Source organism: Silene latifolia, chromosome 11 (assembly GCF_048544455.1).
Source record: "Silene latifolia isolate original U9 population chromosome 11, ASM4854445v1, whole genome shotgun sequence".
NCBI lineage: Eukaryota > Viridiplantae > Streptophyta > Magnoliopsida > Caryophyllales > Caryophyllaceae > Silene > Silene latifolia.
The window spans coordinates 18312684-18335887 of NC_133536.1; the positions used below are offsets into that span (position 1 = coordinate 18312684).

The following is a 23204-nucleotide window of genomic DNA, read 5'->3' on the forward strand; positions in this document are numbered from 1 at the left end:
CACAATTTTACATATTACGAAGTACACCATCTTTAATATGTGCAAAGAATATGAAATCTATACTCTAACCACTTTATTTTTTACATTAAAAATTATACTTTCCTAAATTGATTTTTGATGATGTGGACGCTCTCAGATCGCTCGAAAAAACTCTCTTTTATATAGATATATAGATATATTTTATAATTATAAACATTCGATTTTTTTTATAAAAGTATTTGATATTAAATTTAAATAAGTGAAGAAAACTTGCCCTTAGTTATAACCCATTTTCATTTACCATCCAAACGCATCTTCTAATCAATCTTTTTCGACAGTTCAATTCTCGTTTAAAAAACATCATTCACCCCAAATAATGTCCAAATGTCATGGACACGTGTTGGACACGGCCCAAATACCAGGGACACGCGTGTGACACGTGCCCGAATAAATGTAAAAAGTTAGACACGGCTTTATAGGTGTCCGACACGTTTTGGCGTGTGTCCGAGGAGTGTCGGTCGGATATAGGACAGCTGATTGGGAGAAGTGTCTGTGCTACCTAGCTGAGTACTTGCTTGTCTTATTAGCTATGACCTGAGCACGGGTGTAGACGAGCCGATCTGAGCTGGCTGGAGTGAACTCGGGAAAATTTTTCGACTTGACTAAAACATTGAAATTTGAGCTCGGTTTGTTATTATGTTCTTTTCATCTACTTATCTTTAAATGTAACTAAAAAAGAATTATATTTAAATAAAAAAACAAAAGCTAAATTTTTGATTTGTTTCGGGTTTTTTTTATGACATTACTCATTCGGCCGCGATGAAATTTTCCGCCTCCCTAACTGCAAATCTTGACTCCACTAGTGCTTATATATGAGAGGGTGAAAGATTAAAAACCGAGGAAGAAATTTAACTCTTCGCTTCGGCTATCGTCCATTTATTTTCAACTTAGCCCCATTGGTCACTTTTTGCAAGGAGAAAAATATACTTTTACAAGACTAACAACAACAACAATAACAACATTACCCCCGTGCCTCAATAGCTGGCTCCCGCAAATTGCGGGGTAAGGGGGGCAGATGTACGCAGCCTTACCTTTGTGTTAGCAACACAAAGAGGCTGTTTCCGAATGACCTAAGATGAAAATTGCGTCGAGAATTGCATTGAAAAACTATTTTAATGAGCCATTTTAATTTATTCCATTATAATCATGAACAGATGAAGAACATTTTAAAGCTATTTCCATTAGTTGCAAGTTGCAAAAAATTTACAAATAGCACATTCATACAAATTAAATGACAAATATACAAATATACAAGTACAAAGATTGGTTTCACATAATACCGTTTCTTACATGACTGACGACGATAAGTTAACTGTGCAGTGTGCACCAAGTTTCAGCAGTTAATTACAGAGTACTTTAACTGCCCTTATATCGACGGAAGGTATGTGTCGGAACTCGGCCCAGTCCTCCTCATCTGAATCTTGAAACCTGTCAGTAATAAGCTGACAGTACCTGGATTGCAGCAGCTGCAAGAAGGTGAAGTCCCGCACAATACATGGATTTAATAAGTTGTACTCCCTCCATTCAACTCCCCTTTACAAGTTTCTTTTATCACGTTTGCCAACGCAGCTTTTACACGATAAATATCATTAGCTGCGTATTTGAAAAAATTATAAAAGTTAGATATTTTTAATGTACTCTTAAAGACGAATCAAATAAGATCCCACATGAATATATTTTCACTTATGTATCGAGAGAAAATTGAAGTTGAATGTCCGCTTGTGAATAGTGCGCAAAATAGAAAGTTGCAAAGTGGAGTTGAATGGAGGGAGTAAGTCCGATTTCCCAATTTTATTTAAGTGGTAAAAGTTGTAAATTACAGAATCCGTTTTTCTATATACGAGTGACCGAAACTCCGAAAGGGTGTAAACAAACCGATTTGAGTTTGAGTGAGCTTGGAACTAGCTCGTAATTTTAAGCGCGAGATTGGGCTTGGCTTAGAGCTAGTCGAGCTCATAAAATCCAAGCTCGAGCTCGAATTGAACTCGGTGTGTCGTCATTTTGTTCCTTTTATTTACTAATCTTTAAATATAACTAAAAAGAATTGTTTTTATATGAAAGCGCAAATATAGTTAGAAAATGTTCGAATATAATATTGTACTTCGAAATAGTACTCTAACTTAAAAATATTAAAATTATGATTAGAAAAACTAAAAACAAGCCCAAACGAATTTTTGATTCGAGCTTTGTTGTGCTTGGGACCAACTGTGATTTGGATGAGCTAGGGCTCAAGCTTGGTTTGACCGAACTCGGCTTTAAGCTGATCACGAGGAGTCGACGGGCCATCTGTTAGGGTTATAGGTTATCGGAAGGATTGTGATTGGCCTCTACTTTTACTAGTTATGATCATCTGTCCCATTTTTATTGGTTATGTCTCACCTCGTGCCTCATTACCTTCATCACGCGACATATCATCCCTTAAATAATTTAGTGATTTGTATCACATTGTATAGACATGTAAAATTCTGACCCAACCCGTAAATCCGACAAAACGGTCAAAGACCCAAAAATCTCAACCCGCAACCTGAACTCAGAATGATCGAAACTCGACCCTAACAAAAAATACAAAAGGTAAGAAAATCAATGGGATGAAGTGAGTAGTATATATCGAGTACCAACTTATCCTCTTTTCGGTTCGTTTGGTTGTTGGGAGCGTCTCTTGCAGCTTTTGTTTTCCCTTGTTATAGTAGGTTGGAAGGCGGTTCTCGTCTCTCCTCTGTTTGGTCCTGGATTATATTGGTATTCTGTTTTAATCAATACGTGAATGGTGTGTCTGGGTTGTGTTGATAAGGGGTGGTTCGTGGTTTTGGGTGTCGGTTGCGGTGGTTCCTCAGATAAAATGACGGAATTTCTAAATTGCTTTTATTTTCTTTCCCTCCAAATAATGTCTTCGCTTGTGCTAGTAAGGACCTTTTTGAATTTGGGTGTCCTGTCCTTTAGTTCGTCTGCGATTTCCTCTAGTATGAAGGTGGTTGCTTTGGCTCGGAATTTGATTGTGGGGCTCTTTGTTATCCTTCTTCACTGCATGATGTACCTCTCGTTCAGTTGGTCTTACGATCAAAGAAGCCGATCTCTAAGGTGGTGGAGTTTTTACTCCGTCGACGACAGACTTCTTTGTCTTGCCAGTCACTTTGTCTTTCTACGTTCTTTTCGTAAGAGCGTAAGTACACTTTGTTATCGTCTCTCTGCGGCTCGTAGGTTTTTGGAGGTCACATATGCTTACGAAGCTGGTCCTTTTGCTCCTGGCCATTCTTCTGTCCGTTACCATCAAGGCTCCGCTGTTATAGTTTATCTTAATGTTGTTGCTCTAGCTTTTTACGATTTTTATTCTCTTCTTAGGTATGACTTTGTAGTGCTAGATTTAGCTTTCGGTTTTCTGGTGCTACCTAGTCGAGTAGCTTACATTGTAACTCGTAGATCATTGTAAGTCATTCTCCTTCCGTTGTTCAAAAAAAAAAAAAAAAAAAAAAAAAACTTATACTTTCCCGTTATTCCAACTATATTGCCTGCATTAGTGTTTCGGGCTTACAATAAATACTACGGAAATTTCCTATGGTACCCCTTAATTTTGTCGGATTTTCCATAGTACCTCTACTTTTAAGAATCTGCCCATGGTACCCTTGAGGTTCCATTTTTTTGCTCATGGTACCCATAGTACCCCTGTACTTTATAAATTTTTCCTCATATACCCCTAAGTAAAATAAAAGAAGCGCCATGTTCTCTTCTTACAACTCACCACCAAAAAGATTATATTCCTCATCAACAACCGTTGCAGTCCTTTCAGAACGTGTGGTTACCAAAACCCTGCTTCCTCCCTCACCTCCCATTAAAAATTTTCTTAAACTAAGCCACTTCTCACGATCTTCATTCCATACATCATCTAGCACTATCAAGTACCTTTTCCCTCCTCAAAAACCCAGAAGTTTCCTCTGTACCAAATCCATTGTAAAACCATCATGCTTGTCATCAGATGCTGATTCTAGAATCTTAGTAAGAATTGTTTTCACATCAAACTCTTTCGTGTTTTCATCAGACACGCATGTCCATAACCTCATGGGAAATTCCGTCTGAACTCTGTCATCATTAAACACAAGTTGGGCAAGCGTAGTTTTCCCCAACCCCCCGACTCCCACTATAGAGAGGAAAGAAACTCTATCCTGGGAACCGGAATCTAAAAGTGTATGGATAACCTTGTTAAGATCACATTCTCTCCCAATAACCTCATCCGAATACACATAAGAACAAGTCTCCTCCCTTCTCTCCCTAATAAGTTGGGAGTAACACTAAACCCAAATGTGTTATGATTACTAGCAATATTATCCAGCTTCTTCCTAATTTTCTTAACCCCTCTAGACATAGAATACGCAACACTTAGGGTATTTTTAGAAGAAAAGAAACCGCGTACCTTTTTAGAGAGTTTACTATCCTTGTTATGTTGCTTAAGTTCAGCTAGAGTACGAAACTCATCAAACAAATCATCAGCATCATAAACAGCATCCTTGAGTTTTTGAATGTAGTCTTGTGCTTCATGGTCAAGTTGATCCTTAGATTCGGCGTCAAGGAGGACTTTCCTCATGGTGGTGATGGTGTCTTTGAGGTCGTCAAGCTGAGATCTGCATCCCCAGGCCATATTAAGCAAATCTCCCTGATGGCCTCAGACCTGGTATAAGTAAACTCCAACCAGTATGCTCATATTCTGAACTAGACCTATATATTTGAGTTTCTAATATTAATTATTTCAATTCATTTAACAGCGTGCTGCGGTGTTACATGGTACTTGATACTGACATGTAACATGTACAGTATACAACTATTCAACAATGACCTGAAGGAACCCAATGACTTTGTATGCATCTAACCATTGACATTGTAAGCCTTAGTAACTAATTAAGTAGTGGCTTATAAAAACCATAAGCTACTTCAATACGAATATATTGGTAAATTAGCACACAGATTAGAGTGTTAAACTGCTTTACTAAATCAATTAATACTTTGAAGGTCGAAAAATTCAAAATCTTTAAATTAATTTTTCGATTTTTCATTTGAGTTTACCTTATTCCATTAGCCGTTCCCCTACCCCTGAATATTTCCGCCCTCTAACCACAAATCCAGTTTCACCACTTCTTTCAAAGAGGAATAAATCACACGAAATCTTCAGTGTAAAAACGATAGGCATCAACCTAATCCTCAAGGGGTTAAAAAGATACTGTATCAAATAATCAGGCAGCAATTAACTTGAACTAAGACAATTAACAGCTTAATTAGTACTAATTGAAGACCGTCTTAAGCTACAACATACTCATTATAGATTGATAGCTAACATTATACGAATCGATTAGAAAAAGCTGGGCCACCTGGCCGGATGTCAACAGAGGGTATATGTTGGAGCTTGGCCCAGTCCACATCTGGATTTCGGAATCTACCAAATACCGACGGACAATACCTCATCTCCAGCACCTTCAAGGAGGTAAGGTTCTGCAATATACCTACATTTAATTGGAATTGCCTACAATTTGTAATGCGCAGGGATCGGAGAGAAGACAACCAACTTATCCATTCAGGGAAGGACGTAAGATGCTGTAACGAATCAATTGTTAAGTTTTCAAGGGAAGTCAAATGTCTGATTCCTTTAGGGATGGTTTGGATCTTCAAACATGATAATCCCAGTGAACGGAGTCTTCCCCCAATGGATCTCCACGGCATCTCATCATCATCATCATCATCATCATCATCGTCACCATCTTCTTTTGTTGTTCCTGAGAATGCCAACTTGGGGAGAGAGACTAATCGTAGTGAATCCAATGCTGTTAGATGCTTCCACCCTATTCCGTCGAGAGACCTCAACCTATCACAATTCATAATTGCCAGGCTCTGTAGGGAACGACAGCCCTTGAATGTCTCTTCGAGTTGTGACAAACTCTCTATGTCATGATTTCCAGATATAAGAATGCTAGTTAGACCTTCCATGGTCAAACGTTTCAGGTAATCAAGGTTGTGTACTTCCACCCCTCTTAATCTTATCAAATCGTTCTCCTGACCCAAACTCGTGATCCATAATTCTTTGCTCACATCACTCAATTTCAACTTTTCTAGACTTGCACAAGCAGGAAATGATGCCAGTTTTTTACAATCAGTAATCTTCAACTTGGAGAGCCGGGAAAAGCAAGGCTGTACATGATTGTTGCAGTCTATATCTTCCCCTCTCCACCATCCTCTCAACTCACGCATCCACTTAATTTCAAGTTCCTTGAGGGATGGAAAAAACACTTTATCTCTACTACTGCCATTATGGGTTGAATCCTCTATGTACTCCAATTTATCCATATCGGTTAGCGAGAGAGACTTGAGATGGGGTAGTTTGCTAAATGACGGCAAATGCAACAAGTTCTCACCACCAAGCTTCAAGTCGACAAGATTGGGAAGAAAGGTAGCTCCCCACCACCCTGATGGATAATTAGCACCTCTGTAGGCATAAAGTTCGAGTTTCTTTAAGGAAAGAGGTGGCTCGAGTTTTTCTAGCAAAGTTTCATGGTTTCCATCACCTGTAATACGTATCTTTAGTGCCTCGAGATGGGTCATCCTTCTCAGATTTCCTCCCGTACATTCCACGGTACCCATGAAGTTATTGATTTCAATTTCAAAGTTTCCTCTTAGGTTCTTCAATGCTAGTAGATTTTCAAGCTCCTCAATCGAACGTTCTTCATCCACAACAAACCTGGTAAGAACACATAGGCAACTCAGTTTGTCTAGACCTGAAGGCATGCGCCTCAACTCATAGCACCCAGATGTATCCAAGTGCCTCAGGTTTGCCAATTTAGCCAACCCCTTTGGCAACTCTTTCAAATCTTTGCACCTCTTTAGATCTAAGGTTTGTAGATTATACAGCTTTGTAACTGAATCAGGCAGCACCGCTAGATACCTATTATCAGAGAGATCGAGATACCTTAGATGCAATAATTTACCTATGGAATCTGGCAAAGTCTTGATGCCCAAGTCATGCAAATCTAAAGTCCTAAGTAAATTCCAATTTACAACCAGTTCAGCTACCTGAAAGTTGATATCAAACCCATCTCGAACATAAGAGCGGATCTTACACTTCGAGAAAATACTACCTTTACATTTACTTCCTATGTGAAATAAGTGACGAGCTTCATCTCCAAAATTGGCTTGGATAGAACTCACACCCACAACACCCTTTCCTGCTACCTTTTGAGCAACATCGTGAATCAAGTCATGGATTTTAAATGATTCAACCCCTCCAATATTATTCTTTTCTACATCTTGAAAAAAACATCTTCGTAGAAAGATTGAAATATACTCCTCCCCCGCATCCTCTAGGCTCTGACCCACATCCAATGGAACAACGTATCCCTGTGCCATCCAAAGCCTAATCAACTTTTCCTTGTTTATTCGAAAATCTTTGGGGAACAATGCGCAATAGGTAAAGCAAGTCTTCAGTGGCGATTCAAGGTTATCATAGCTAAGTTTCAGTATGGACATAATTTTATTATCTCCATCTTTAAGCTTGGCTACTCCGCATTCTTGAAACAATCTCCACTTACTTTCATTCTGACCGTATAAAAGTGTTCCCACAACTTTAATAGCGAGAGGAACATTACAGCATTGTTCAACAATCTCTTTGCCAAGCTTCATCAATTCAGAAGAACTGACATCTGGTCTCTCTGTTTCTCCGAATGCTGTCATTTCAAATAAAAGCCATGAGTTTTCAGGAGACAATCCATTTAGCTCGTATTTATATTCCTCATCAACAACCGTTGCAGTCCTGTCAGAACGGGTGGTTACCAAAACCCTACTTCCTGCTCCACCTCCCATGAAGAATTTTCTTAAAGCAAGCCACTTCTCACGATCTTCATTCCACACATCATCTAGAACAATCAAATACTTCTTCCCTCCTAGAAAACCTAAAAGCTTCCTTTGTACCAAATCCATTGTAAGGCCATCATGTTTGGCATCAGACGCTGATTCTAGAATCTTAGTAAGGATTGCTTTCACGTCAAAATCTTCCGCATTTTCATCAGAGACACATGTCCATAACCTTAAGGGAAACTCAGTTTTAATTCTCTCATCATTATACACAAGTTGGGTAAGCGTTGTTTTCCCCAACCCTCCGACTCCCACTATAGAGAGGAAAGACACTCTATCTTGCGAACCAGAATCTAAAAGCATATGGACAACCTCATGAAGATCACATTCCCTCCCGATCACCTCATCCGAATAAACATAGGAACAAGTCTCCTCCCTTCTCTCCCTAATAGGTTGGGAGTCAACTCTAAACCCAAAAGTGATATGATTACTAGCAATACCATCCAGTTTCTTTCTAATCTTCTTAACCCCTTGAGACATAGAGTAAGCAACACTAAGGGTATTTTTCTTAGAAGAAAAGAAGTCGCGCACCTTTTCAGAGAGTTTAGCATCCTTGTTGTGCTGCTTAAGCTTAGCTAGAGTAAGAAACTCATCGAACAAATCATCAGCATCATAAACAGCATCCTTGAGCTTCCAAATATAGTTTTGTGCTTCTTGGGAGAGCTGATCTTTGGACTCAGCATCAAGGAGGACTTTCCTGATAGTGGAGATGGTTTCTTTGAGGTCATCAAGCTGAGATTTGTAGCCCCAAATTGAGCAAATCTCTCTGATCGCCTCAGACCCCACCACTTCAATCAGTCTTCCTGCAAGACTGATCCCGATTTCAGCCATTGTTCTTCAAAGTAAAAGTAGTTGGGTTTTGTGTTTGTAATGTAAGACAGTGGAGGGGAGATTTGAGTGCCTATGTATTTAAGAGTAGTGATTTGCTTAAACAATTACTGAAGCAAAAAGCAGGTAATATAATAACATATTAACATGCAGCTTTTTCCGAAAAACGTACAGGTATAATATTATTGATTGATTACTCCGAAAAAAAGAGGGAACAAAGAGCTCGAAGAGAGGGCAAAAGATACAAAAATAAAAAGAATCAAAAAGTTATTGGGAAGTTGAATTCGTACCATTAAGGTTAATAAACAAGGTGACAATTCAGAGCATCTTTCCAAACAACAAGGTACCAGTACAGGTTTAATATAATTGAATGATTACTCTGAAAAAGAAAACGAATAAGTCGATTGTGGTATTAGCAAAGTGCCAAGGATGTGACCAGAATGACCATTAAGGTAGGTACTTAAACAAGGTGTGAAAACTGAAAAAAGTAGTCTCACACACTCAGTGGTTGATCATAATTAATTTGTGAAAAGCATTTCCCGTTCTAATCATTTGTTTATCTTTTACATTCTTTGTGAGGAGTATTTTAATCAAAGAAAAACAAATGCTGGGGACGGTTTGCAGGACTAAGTTAATCCTCACTTTACAAAACAATATAATAATCAAGAATCACTTGATTAAACAATTACATGGACTATATTGGAAGAAACCCAAATGACAAACAATAAGGGATAAAAAAAGTGGAATACTCACAAGGGTGGAAAGCTCAAAGCTTGACAAGGCACGCATGAATTAATTAATGATCATATCAAGCTAATGCAGGAGCAGGAGGCGAGGTATCGAAAAAAACCTAAGAATCAGTTTTCTTCTTCCATCAGTAACTTGAAACCTATATAACAAAAAGAAAGTAACTAAATCGTTATCAAGAAAAATTATAGCCCAAAGGTAACAGAATCTAGTGAAAGGTCAAAACTAAGGCAACCATAAAGCACAACAAAAAACTGTAAACACGGAAGCAACATTAAACAAGTTTCTAAAGCAATAAATAAAATTAAAATTTATGACTCAAAGTGCTAGAACTGCCCTGAGTAAAGCAACATTAAAAGACAGAAGTTTTAACTGTATACTTATGTCTAATTATTTTTGGTATCAATAAAAGTTAAGGCCTTCATCTCATCTGTTTCCCCAATTTCACCCAATCAAATCATGCAAAAATTTAGGCTGTGAAGCGAAATGGAACAGGAGCTCACGATAGCACATACCTGAAAACTGGCGGTCAATGCCATGGTAGCATATACCTGGAAATTGGCGGTCAATAATGGCACGGGATAGTATCAATTTCATAGGACGAAACTCCCTGTGTCAGGAAGAAGTAAGCATTATCATCAAAGTGATGAAACACATTTTCTGAACCAATAGTCAACATTTGATAAGTTTTGGGAAGTTCAATTTCAACTCACCCTTGTTCCAGCTTCTCCCCTTACTCCATCTCCATCCCCAGCCACATCCCTAAACTCTCACCTCTAGCTAGAAACCCTGCCTTCCAGCATCCACCCCACCTGGACCACAACTCTATACATAGGCCACCAAAAGCACCTGCAAATCTGTCCATCACCGATCACCTTGTAACACACTTAAGAGAATTAATCTGATAATTGGCAACAAGAAGAAAGATTAACACAGGAATTCCCAAAATCAAGAACAGAGCTTTTTCCAAATGTGTGAGGGGAGAAATCTAGAATGTACCTCCCATGAATCCATAATGCTGATGAACCCACTAAACATGGAATCATGAATGTGGAAAGACGGGTTATAGCCACCAAGTATGCTGTCATAGTGTCATCAGAATTGATACCATCCATAGCCACCATGACCATAAACCCTGCGCTCCAGCCTAACCACACCGACTACAAATTCCACCTCCAGTGTCCAACACACCCTTTATTTAGGCCACTGAAATAGTGAAATTCTTGCAAATCCAGCCTTCACTGACCTCCTTATAACACACTTCAGGTCATTCACTGATTAAATCCGGAAAATGACTGCAAAAAGAAAGATCAACACAGGAACTCCCAAATTCAACAAGAGTCTCAAATGAATATCAATGTTTATTAGCTTCAATTTTAAAGATTCCAATTTTATTCTATAATTGATAGAGAGTTACGTAAGAGAGAGTGCAAAAACTGTAACTACATTAACAAAAGCTTCTGGACAGCTTCCTCCTCACCAACTAACAGTGCATAACAGAATGGACATGGTATGACATAGCAATTCTGTTACATACTTACATTAGGATGTGACTTTCGCAATATACTTCAACCTTTATTAAATTGTACTCGTCTCAAAATTTCTACATGTCAGACAATCTCCGAGGAGACTACTTGTCCACGCAACACTTGGTACTTTATTAGAGTAAAACAAAACTCAGAAAATAAGCAAACAAATTGACAAAAGAAAGAGTGTGTAAATATAAAAATCTGTAAGCAGAAAAAAATTCAATTTACCTGCCATGATGCTGATGAATCCACTATAATTGGAATCATGAATGTGAAGAGACAGATTAAGGCCATCAAGTACGCTGGCATTAGAATTGATATCATCAACATCAGCCCTCGTAGCTCTATCCTGGCACCCTTGCCATGTGTTAGATTCAGGTAGAATATAGCACCCATGTTCACTTCCTCGAGAAAATGACAGAGAATCTTACATAAACATAATGAATCCAAAAAATGACTTTCTGCGGACTTATAATACATGAACAAACTAAGACTAGATCAAATATACCAAATAATAATAAGAGTCGGTATGTCCGAGTGGTTTAGGAGACAGACTTGATATCTGTTATAAAAACTGTACATGGTATGCAAAAACTGTAACTACATTACAGTTTGCAGATTATCACGTATACCCAAGGGTTTACCCAGTACATTACAATGCATATTTTTTCTGCTGCTATTCCCATAAGAATTGAGAGATGAAATGTTCAGAAGGGTTTTATACGGAATAAGGCCTTTATTTTTGGTAAAATCCAAAGCACTAGTTTACATAAAATGAAATCACAGACAATACCATGTCTTTAACTAGTTAATTATCTCCTCCCCGACTATAGCAGAATATGAACCAGAACTTAAATCAGAGACTGTCACTTCACTGGTCTTTTTTATCTCACAGCCAAATCACTCTCACGCAACGAAACAAATCTACAATAGCCACAGTGGATTAAATAGGTAATCGGTGGCCGGAATTATTTAAGTGTAACCAATGCCGTGGCAGCATATACCTGGAAACTGGCAGACAATACCGGTGAAGAAGAGTATGAAATCCCCAGAGCGAACTCCCTGTTTCAGAAAAAATTGAAAATGAATCCTACTTAATCATAAAAAAATGTTGAAGGGAAAATCCGGCTATGGTAAGCACGTGATTAATCAAGTCGCAAAACCAAGTAAATTCCCAAATTACAGACAATTAAATACAGAGACAATGTAATCGATTTGTCAAGAATAGTTGGCTCATTCTCCGTATATTCAAGCCAATTACTTGGGCCGTATGAGGTGTGATTTATGAGCATTTGGATGGTGGAAGCTTAAGATAATACAATTTGATACTTTTATGTAAAAAAATCCAGTAATCTTATACATTAGTTACATATTTAAAAATAAAATATACAAGTAAAAACTAAAACATGAAATGCATACAAAGTACATCATAAATGAATAACACGATAAGCTGAGAAGTAGAAATATTTAGTGCACACAAACTAATAGTAGTCAATTGAATCTGCCCGAATTTCAACGGAGGGTATATGTCGGAGCTCCTCCATATCCGTATCTCGGAATCTTCTGGTTGCAAGCGGACAAGCCCTCACCTCGAGCAACTGTAAGGAGCAAGCCAGGTCCCGCACCATACCTGGATCTAATTTGAGCCTATCGCAATCATTTATGCGAAGCGATCGTAGAGAAGACAAGCAACTTATCCATTTCGGAAGGGCTGTAAGAAATGAACACCTATAAATAGTTAAGTTTTCAAGGGAGGTCAAATGTCTCATCTCTTGAGGGATGGTCTTTATATCCAACCACGATAAGTCCAGGGACCGGAGTCTCCCCCCTATGGATCTCCATGGCGTCCCATCATTGTCGTCATCATCGTCTTTTTTTGTCTTCGAGAATATCAAATTGTTTAAACCAAATAATTGTAGTGAATCCAAAGCTATTAGATGCTCCCACCCTGCTCCGTCGAGAGACCTCAACCTATTACAACAATGAATTGCAAGGCTCCGTAGGGAAACACAGCCCTTGAATGTCTCCCTTAGTTCTGACAAACTCTCTATATCATTATTTTCAACTATACAAATGCTTATTAGACCATCTGTGGGCAATGATTTTAGGTAGTCAAGGTCACTTAACTTCACCTCCTTTAATTTAATCGAGACTTCATCCGTATCCGAACTCCTGATCCCTAATTTTCTGTTCACATCCCACAAAGTCAGGTTTTCCAGCCTCGAACAAGTAGGAAATGATGTCAGTTTTTTACACAGACGTATCTCCAACACAGATAGCTGAGAAAAAGAAGGTTGCCACCCATTGCACGAGTGTATGTCATCCTTTCTCCACCATCCTTTCAGTTTTTCACACAGACATATGTCATCCTTTCTCCACCATCCTCAGTTTTTCACACAGACTTATGTCATCCTTTCTCCACCATCCTTTCAACTCACTCATTTCTACAATGTTGAGTTCCTCAAGGGAAGGAAAAAACAATTCTCTATTACTGTCATTATAGGATGAATCCTCTATGTACTCCAATTTATCCATGGAATAGAGATAGAGCGACTTGAGATGGAGTAGTTTGCTAAATGACGGCAAACGCAGCAAGTCGGAAAAACCGAAAAGCTCAACCCGGACAAGATTGGGAAGAAAGGTGGCCAAATTGTCTTCTTTTCCCACTCCGCACCACTTTGTTGGAAGCGTAGCTTCATAATAATTAAACAACATGAGTCATATATGGGAAAGGATCGGAGAGAAGCCAAGCAACTTATCCATCCGGAAAGTGCTTCCAGATTCCTGCACGAGTAAATTTCTAAGTGTTCGGAAATCATGTTTGGCAAGGTCTTCATCTCTAGTTTCACTTTGCAACCTTCCGAGATCGGGTACCACCCCATGGCGCCATCTCGTTTTTAGGTTGCTAATTTATTACAATGACACAGAACAGCCTGCAAACTTCTGCAAAAACTTTTGCCCAGTGTCCAGAAATCATGTGTTTGAAGCTTATTGTACAATCTCGGTATTCAGAATTTGGAAGGAAGGTGTTGTCTTAAAAGTGTGATTTAATGCATACACAAATGAAATCTATAAATCAAAGTTGAACACGAATACTTCTACTTTAATACGAAGTAATTATTTGCAGTGGAAACTGGAAAGGTCCTAAAAATTTATCTCCATCTTCTACATTGTTGTAATATTGAAGAGAAACCTCAAGTCAAAATACCATAAACAAACTCGTGGTTTTCACGGGTAATAAAGTAGAATGCTGCGAGGATATCTTGATTAGGTATCTTGCAAATCAGCATAGCTTAAATCACCTAGCGGATGTCAACAGAGGGTATATGTCGGAGCTTGGCCCAGTCCTCCTCATCTGGATTTCGGAATCTTTTAGTTATCAATGGACATTCCCTCACCTCCAGCAGTTGTAAGGAGGTAAGATCCCGCAATATGCCTACATTTAACTGGAGTTCCTTACAGCCATGAATGCGCAGGGATCGGAGAGAAGACAAGCAACTTATCCATTTGGGGAGGGATGTAAGATGAAATAACCGGTCAATTGTTAAGTTTTCAAGGGAAGTCAAATGTCTGATTCCTTTAGGGATGGTCTTCATGACAAGAATTGATAATACCAAGGTTCGGAGACTCCCCCCAATGAATCTCCATGGCATCCCATCATCATCATCATCATTGTCACCATTGTCATCGTCATTGTCAGCATCATCATCATCATTGCCACCATCTTTTTCTTTTGTTGAAACCGAGAATGTCAACTTGCTGAGAAACATTAAATGTAGCGAATCCAAAGCTGTTAGATGCTCCCACCCTACTCCTTCGAGAGACCTCAACCTCCTACAAATCATAATTGTCAGGCTCCGTAGGGAACGATAACCCTTCAATGTCTCCGCAAGTTGTGACATACTCTCTATGTCATCATTTCGAGATATACGAATGCTAATTAGACCTTCCATGGTCAACACTTTCAAGTAATCAAGGTTGTCTACTTCCACCTCCCTTAATTTGATCGAATGGTTCTCCTGACCAAAATTCGTGATCCATAATTCGTTGTTCACAGCATTCAATTTCAGCGTTTCTAGGCTTATACAAGCAGGAAATGATGTCAGTTTTTGACACGAATCAATTTCCAACTTAGAGAGCCGGGAAAAGCAAGGCTCTACATGATTGTTGCAGTCTATATCTTCCCCTCTCCACCATCCTCTCAACTCACCCATCCCCGAAAGTTTAAGTTCCTCGAGGGAAGGAAAAACACTTCTCTACTACTGCCATTACTGGCTGAATCCTCTATGTAGTCCAATTTCTCCAAAGAATGTAGTGACAGTGACTTGAGATGAGGTAGTTTGCTCAATGATGGCAAATGCAACAAGTTGTGATAATCGTAAAGATTAAAGTGGACAAGATTGGGAAGAAAGTTGGCCCAAGTATTTACTTTTCCCGCTCCCCACCACCTTGATGGGAATTTAGCTCCATCGTAAGACGACAAATTGAGTTGCTTTATAGAAGGAGGTGGCTCGAGTTTTTCTAGCAAAGTTTCATGGTTTTCACCACCTTCCATATCTATCTCTAGTGCCTCGAGGTAGCTCATGCTTTTCAGATATCCTCCCCTATATTCCCTAATACCCATGAACTCATGCGTGATTTTAATACTAAAGCTTCCTCTTAGGTTTTTCAATGCTAGTATATTTTCAAGCTCTCCAATGGAACATGCTCTGCCCACCACAAAATTGGTAAGAACACACAGGCAATTCATTTTGTCTAGACCTGAAGGCATGTGTCTCAAATTACAACCAGATATGTCCAAGTGCCTCAGATTTGCCAACTTGGCCAAACCCTTTGGCAGCTCTTTCAAATTTTCGCACCTTTTCAGATCTAAGGTTCGCAGATTATACAATTTTGTAACTGAATCAGGAAGCGTCATTAGACGCCTATTGTCAGATAGATCAAGATACCTTAGATGCATTAGTTTACCAATTGAATTTGGTAAAGCCTCAATGTCTAGGTCATGCAGATCTAATGTCCTAAGAAACTTCCAATTTTCTACCAGTTCAGCTACCGGAAAGTTGATCTCATACCCATCTCGAACGTACGAGCGGATCCTACACTTCGAGAAAATATTTCCTTTACATTTACTTCCTATGTGAAATAAGTGATGAGCTTCATCTCCAAAAATGGTTTGGGTAGAACTTACCGCCACAACACTCTTTCCTGCTACCTTTTGAGCAACATCGTGAATCAAGTCATGGATTTTAAATGATTCAACCCCTCCAATTTCATTCTTTTCTACATCTTGGAAGAAACATCTTCGCAGCAAGATTGAGATGTACTCCTCCCCAGCATCTTCCAAACTCTGACCCACATCCAATGGAACTATGTATCCTTGTGCCATCCAAAGCCTAATCAACTTTTCCTTGTTTATTCTGAAATCCTTGGGGAACAATGCGCAATAGGTAAAGCAAGTCTTCAGTGCCGATTCAAGGTTATCATAGCTAAGTTTCAGTATGGACATAATCTTATTATTTCCATCTTTAAGCTTGGCTAATCCGCATTCTTGAAATAATCTCCATTTACTTTCATTCTGCCCATATAGAAGTCTTCCCACGACTTTAATAGCGAGTGGAACACTAGAGCATTGTTCAACAATCTTCTTGCCATATGTAATTAATTCAGCATAATTCACATCTTGTCTATCTTTTTCCCCAAATGCTGTTATCTCAAATAAATGCCATGAATTTTCAGGAGACAATCCTCTTAGCTTATATCTATGTCTCTCACCAACCACCATTGCAGTCCTTTCAGAACGTGTGGTTACCAAAACCCTACTTCCTTCTCCACCACTCATTAAGAATTTTTTGAAACTAAGCCACTTCTCAAGATCTTCATTCCATACATCATCTAGAACTATCAAGTACTTTTTCCCTCCAAGAAAACCAAGAAGTTTCCTATGTACCAAATCCATCGTTAAACCATCATGTTTGTTATCAGAAGCCGATCCTAAAATCCTAGCAAGAATATTTTTCACTTTAAAGTCCTCTGCATTTTCATCAGACACACATGTCCATAACCTCAAGGGAAATGCAGCTTTAACTCTATCATCATTAAACACAAGTTGGGCAAGCGTAGTTTTCCCTAGCCCACCAATTCCCACTATAGAGAGGAAAGTCACTCTATCTTGCAAACTAGAATCTAAAAGCCTATGAATAACCTTATTAATATCGCCTTCTCTCCCGACAATAACCTCATCCGAATACACATAAGAACAGGTGTCCTCCCTTCTCTCTCTAATAGGCTGGGAGTCAACACTAAACCCAAATGTATTATGATTACTAGCAATACCATCGAGTTTCTTCCTAATTTTCTTAACCTCTCGGGACATAGAAATCAAGACACTAGGGGTTTTTATCGTAGACGAAAAGAAGTTGCTTACTTTTTCAGAGAGTTTAGCATCCTTGTTGTGCTGCTTAAGTTCGGCTCGAGTACAAACCTCATCAAACAAATCATCAGCATCATAAAGAGCATCCTGGAGCTTTTGAATATAGTGTTGCGCTTCATGGGAAAGTTGGCCCTTAGATTCGGCATCAAGGAGGACTTTCCTGATAGTGATGATGGTCTCTTTGAGGTGATCAAGCTCAGATTCATAGCCCCTTAATGAGCGAATCTGTCTGATGGCCTCAGACCCCACCATTTCAATCAGTTTTTCTGCGAGACTGATCCCGATTTCAGCCATTGTTATTCAAAGTAATGAATGTTGTTATTGTGTACAGACGAGATTTGAGTAGAAATGTAGTTCAGAGTATTTGAATTGATATCTCGATCATAACCCAAATGACTTATTAAATAATGGCAGAGTTAAAGATATGAAACTTGAAAATGCAAGGACTTTTCAAGCGGGTGAGTTACGACAAACTGAGTACCGTATAGGCCCTCAATTGCAGGTTCAGGGCATCTTCCTAAATACTCCGTTTCTAGATATTCATTTATCATTGAATCATTGACTGAATTCAGGCCACTCAGTAGCAGATAGTAAATTGATAGTTGGTTGTTGAAAAGTCATCTGTAAACCATAGGTCACGAAACACGTTAATATATCCTCCGTCTTAATCATTTGTTTAACACTACCTATAGACTGGTATTTGATACTCCCTCCGTCACAATTATCTGTTTTACCTTTTATTAAAATACCCCTCGCAAATGAATATACACAGGTCGGAGGGAGTAGTACAGACCTACAGCCTACATGTCAACTATTCTTAGTTCAAGTAAAAGTAATCAAGGAAACATTGACTTCCTAATCTTTATGGACTTTAAAAGGCACTCCCTCTATTCCCATCAATTCTACGCGTTTCGGGGTTTTGTCATTTCTTTACGTTTCCGTTTTAAGTATTATGCAAATTGTCTTTTCGCTTCATGTAAACAAATGACCAGGAACAGGAACAGAGGAAGTATGAAACAATTAGGGAGCAATTAACGTAAAATAACAATCTAATTCGTACCTCGACATCTCAAATTTTAACCGTCTTAAACTTAAAACGGTTTTAAACGAGTTTAATTTACTATTATTTAAAATTAGAAATAATAGTAAAACTAATTATTGTATACTAACAAAATTAAATCAAAACTGCATAATCGCTCATGTTAATTCGTTTACGAGCACTAAAATGTTGACGAAATTAAAATTCTATTTAATAAATTCAAACAGAAGAATTGAACAACAGTAAAAAAAATTAGGTAAAAAAAAACCTGTAATCAAAATGGAATGCGCTGTGATTGATTTCGGAGGAACAAAAGTGCAAAAATGTCTTGTTTATGGATATGAATCAGAATCTCTTGCATTGTTCCACTAATTTGCGGTGTTGATCATCTCCACCATGGTTAAAACTCTGCAGGTCGGTTTTCCCAGTTTTCACAGCGGTGGCATCTTGTTTTTACTGCGATTTATTTTTTTTTTTTTTTTTTTTTTTGATGTACTCCCTCCTATTCATTCATTTTGTCCATCTTTCCTTATCGAAGCTAGTCGGATTTTTGTCCCTCTTTCTTTTTTTGGTAACTTTTGTGTGGTCCAAATTTAATTACATGTGGGGTAGAGTGGAATAGAGTATTTTGTGTGATCCAAAATCATTTTCTTTTCACCATTAAAGGAAGGAAGTAATGGTGTGTTACCTCTAAGGGTAGGACAGGACTTAGAACACTCATAGGGCATGAGGTGTTCTCCTTGGTACAAATCAGGAGGTTTTGGTTCCCTTGGATCCCCATGGCTACTTGTTGCACTCATTGTTTGCACATCACCTTCATACCCTTTTGTTAGAGCTTGAAACTTCATCATAGCTGCTTCTAATGACTTGGAGATGTAACCAATATTATAAGGCTTCATCTTTGAGCATGGAACATAGGGCACAAGACCAATAGCTACTGATTTCCCCATGAAAAATCAGAATGACAACAACTTAAGTTAAACTGATTTTTCAAGAAACAAACCAAAGCTTTGATAAACTCTCTTCACTCATTGGGTTGTTTTTGTGTTTTTTATGTAGTTAAGGATAAATAATGAACTCATAAAGGCTTAACCCAAGACTAACACAAGATGAAATTGTGTTATAACCTGGCTCTGATACCAATTTGAAGTAAAACTCTCTGGACTCGGTTTTTGAACAAATAAGACTCGATTTTAACAGTTAAACGTACTGTTTAATTGTGAATAAAATGATTAAATTTTGGACATAAACTTTGAGGACTTGATTTTGAACACTCGAATGGACTATTTTGACACGAAAAAAGAACAAGTAACCGGGATATGACTTAAACTAGATCACGAAGCAGGTTTAAGCCTTGGAATTAAACTCAAGATCACAAAGCAAGAGCTAATTCCGCCTCAAACACTAAGTAATGAGGGGTTTTCCGCACTAAGCAAGACCAAGGCAATACAATCTCCACCATTCATTCTAGATCTAAGGGCCACAAAAGAACCTTACAAAATTACAAAATAACAGCTATTTTATCTTACACAAACTGAATATAAAGACTAGAAAACAATAAAGCATAAAGGATAAAGTAATAAAGTGAGTTCAGATTTGTTTGCTCTCTAAAGGTCAAATAAAATGTGTAAGCCTTAGGAGAATGGTCCTTGGCAGCTGCAAATCTTCAAGCACAAGAGGTTAGGAGGAGTCCCAAGTCGTGCCCAACCCTTGTTTAGCCAAAAGAAGGAAGTTGAAAGCGACATTTCACCCATTCTCTAAAACAACCCAATTTCACATAGCTACTTCTTTAATCCTGCATTTTTAGGACCAATGACCCAGATAAAGTTGCTCCAAACTCTCTAAATTATCCATTCTAGGCTTTGGTTTCATGACTTTGGCATTTGTAAAGCTCTTGGACCTCAAAAGAGAAGACGGACCAAAACCGAGTTGGAGAACAACTCAGGAATTCAGACGCATCTTTTAGAAGTCATACCTCTTAGCTCCTGATGAATTTTAAGGCTTATAATGGCTCATTGGAAAGCTAATGAAGTTAACTTTCACCTTAAAAAAGAATCACCCTAAAACATGGAGCAAATCTTGAGTTATTCAACGTTTAGTTCACATAGGTCATGGGCTGTCCAATAATGCGTAGTTTGTTTGTATGTTAAATAATTAACATCTCTATACATCTAATAAACTATAAAGTTTAATAAAATTGGATAGATTTTAAATTTAATATATAATTTTATGATGATAATAATTAATAGCATAAGTGTACATGTTTATACTAATTAATTATTTTATTTTAAGGAAATTGACCATCTTCTAGTCTTCTATAAATATTTAAGAAAATTACCAATCATCTTCTTTATTTCAGTTTCCTTGAAATTGACCATCTTAATTAATTATTTTATTTTAAGGAAATTGACCATATTAATTAATTATTTTATTTTAAAGAAATTGACCATATTTTATTCTCTTACAAATGTTTAGGAAAATTACCAAACTTCTATATAATTTAATTTTAACCCAAACTATATAATATTTGCATTGAGATCCCTTAATCGGGATCATCACACGGTGCTAGTGATTTAAAACTATATAGTATAATTAATTTGTATAACTTTCTTTAATTACATGGAAGTCCCTTGGTTTCTGGATTTAATATATAGTATTAATTGATGGTTAGATCATCTTTCACCATTTTAAAAATAGGTTTGAATCTCGTCGTTTACAATGCCTGCTTCTTATCGCTTGTTTCCAGAAACGAAAATCAAAACTGGATCACATTCACATTACATAAATTAAGTTGTGGGATGTGCAATAATATGACTCGTATGAGAAACTTGTAAAAGAATGGTCGTTTCACCTCTTTCCTCCTTCCTCTAATTACCCCAGTTAAGGAAGTCGTTTCCAAGTTACATTTTGTTCTTAACAAGTCAATCAATTACACAAACAGAAAACATTCACTGTTTTAATCTATTAGAATTATTATTAATTACTCAAATTATAATAATTCTGACTGATATGATGTTTAGTCTTACGAAGCATCAGTTGCAGAAGTGCATATAGGAAAGGATATTAATCCCACATCAGAGAAGAGACATAACAAAATAAGGAGCCTTGTTTAAAATGCGATCCTCTTTTGACGGTAAAACTCACGCAGCCATGTAGTAAGCACAAAGCGAACTATTCTTTCGCCTTTTACTAAAGAATACCGTGTGTTTGCTACTTCTAAGTGGCATACGTTTATTTTTGGAGGGGCTCCAGTAATGGAGCTCCCATCAATTCAATTGAAGTTTCTTGATAATTACTCGGTATGGTCGATGTTATCTCGCTTAATTCGTTAAGACTGAGCGCTGGTAGTGGACGAGTCGTGCTCCTAGCTAGCTCAAAAGTGGAAAAAAACGTCAAGAGGCCCGACTTGTGGTTAGAGTGACTGGGTTTTTGTAATTCGTACAGTTCATGGTTCGACACTGAGACCACTACTGAAATGTCTTCCGCTACCTTTTTTATGGTTGTATGCCTGTATCTAGTGCCGATGTTCGGTTAAACAACCACTCCCTCCACTTTTTGTTCTGATTTTATAATTTATTATGCTCAGAAAGAAAAATTTAATGAAATGTGGGTAGGGATGGAACTTAGAATCAGAAGTGAGTCTACCAAAGAACCCAGTAGCTGACTAAATGGCATCGATAACAAGGCCCGCCATGGTTCCCAAAACTCTCAATAACTGAATCAGTGGTAGCCCGACAACAAGGTGCACCATGGTTAGTCCATCCGTTTAGTAATTTCAACTCAATTTATACGAACAATTAATCAATTATGAGTGGAAATGCATGTTCATTTTAGACGACTTGGGCATATTATAGATACACCCGCAAAGCTCGTGGAGTAATGTGTTTAATCATTATACTCCTACAAAATTGTCCCAAAACCTTATTGCAAAGTATCAAATGCAATAGAGGAAGTGATATGTAGTGTTTCGTGACATTTAGAATACGAATGTGTCGGCCTAGGAAGTTAATACGAGTCTCAAGAGGCAGATTTGTGACCCACATTACAAGATTTCGAGGATGAGCTTGTGAGAAAGCGGTATATAAACAACGTATTGATTGTCTTAAAAATTATCTTTGCGCTTGGGGCAATGACGCAGCTAGTGAGGTAATAACCGAGGCGCGTCAATTGCTGGTTGAAAACTATTTCCAAACCCCCTCTTCGGCCTAGGCTTGCCCTAGGCTGTCGAGAATTTCTGGAAGGGCTCCCTCGTTAGAGGGTAAAGCTCTACAATTCTTAAGTTCAAGTTTTCGCTTTACTCTTCCTGTAGAGCGTCAAGTAGTTAACCCCTACTACGACATTCATTTACCATAGCAATAACTGTCAGAAACGTTCTAAGTGCGATTTCTATATAGAGTCGAAACTTAAGATTATTATATGGTTTAACAGTTAGATTTCATCTTTCACCATTTTACAAATAGGTTTGAATCTTGTTGTTCACAATGCTTTTTCTTATCACTTGTTAATTGTTTCCAAAAAGAAAACAGAAAATTGAATCACATATTGCATGACCGCTAAGTCTCCTTTAAGACGAAAAAATGTCATTTTATAATAAAAGGTGACCATTTAATAATAAAAATGTTATATAACTCAAATTGTCATCTTTTAACAACAAACTGATGGTAACATTTTATCAGAAAATATTTACATTTTATCGTGAAGTGGTAAC

At 37.9% G+C, this 23204-nt stretch overlaps 2 protein-coding genes, 1 non-coding gene and 1 pseudogene across 5 annotated transcripts in view; 2 read left to right on the top strand and 2 right to left on the bottom strand.

Annotated features, from left to right (window-relative positions):
* LOC141611275 (putative disease resistance protein RGA1) overlaps window positions 1–18951 on the bottom strand; it is a 49327-nt gene extending 30376 nt beyond the window's left edge. Inside the window, exons 1-4 of one of the 3 annotated variants that reach the window (XM_074429780.1) lie at window positions 18765–18951; window positions 12032–12089; window positions 11256–11428; window positions 10498–10793 (exon numbers count right to left, since the gene is read on the bottom strand). The gene's annotated coding sequence lies outside the window, so the exon portion shown is untranslated. Of the gene's footprint in view, window positions 1–10373; window positions 10400–10497; window positions 10794–11255; window positions 12090–18764 lie in introns of all 3 variants that reach the window. The other 2 variants (XM_074429779.1, XM_074429781.1) reach the window with 2 other exon arrangements.
* LOC141613018 (uncharacterized) lies at window positions 4418–18678 on the bottom strand. The gene is made up of 8 exons (XM_074431759.1): window positions 15230–18678; window positions 14426–15107; window positions 12032–12089; window positions 11256–11453; window positions 10498–10645; window positions 10236–10355; window positions 10014–10108; window positions 4418–8762 (listed from the first exon to the last, which is right to left on the bottom strand). Exons 1-8 carry the CDS (start codon window positions 17749–17751, stop codon window positions 5362–5364), a joined length of 7224 nt encoding a protein of 2407 aa, XP_074287860.1. The 5' UTR covers window positions 17752–18678; the 3' UTR covers window positions 4418–5361.
* Window positions 18952–21642: 2691 nt separating the features above from the next.
* LOC141615539 (U5 spliceosomal RNA) lies at window positions 21643–21758 on the top strand. Its single transcript, XR_012529956.1, has one exon. It is a non-coding gene; the product is annotated as a U5 spliceosomal RNA (small nuclear RNA).
* An 849-nt stretch (window positions 21759–22607) lies between these two features.
* On the top strand, window positions 22608–22762 carry LOC141616542 (U4 spliceosomal RNA; annotated as a pseudogene).
* Window positions 22763–23204: the final 442 nt, after the last annotated feature.

What these genes read in the sequence shown, in the direction of transcription:
- LOC141613018 (XM_074431759.1), bottom strand. Translation starts at nt 17,751, where the DNA reads ATGGCTGAAATCGGGATCAGTCTCGCAGAAAAACTGATTGAAATGGTG. An exon ending in CCTCCTTACAACTGCTGGAG is followed by an intron (nt 12,090 to 14,425) that starts GTGAGGGAATGT and finishes TTTCTGAAACAG; the next exon opens with GGAGTTCGCTCTGGGGATTT. An exon ending in ATTCATCAGCATCATGGCAG is followed by an intron (nt 10,646 to 11,255) that starts GTAAATTGAATT and finishes CGGTGTGGTTAG; the next exon opens with GCTGGAGCGCAGGGTTTATG.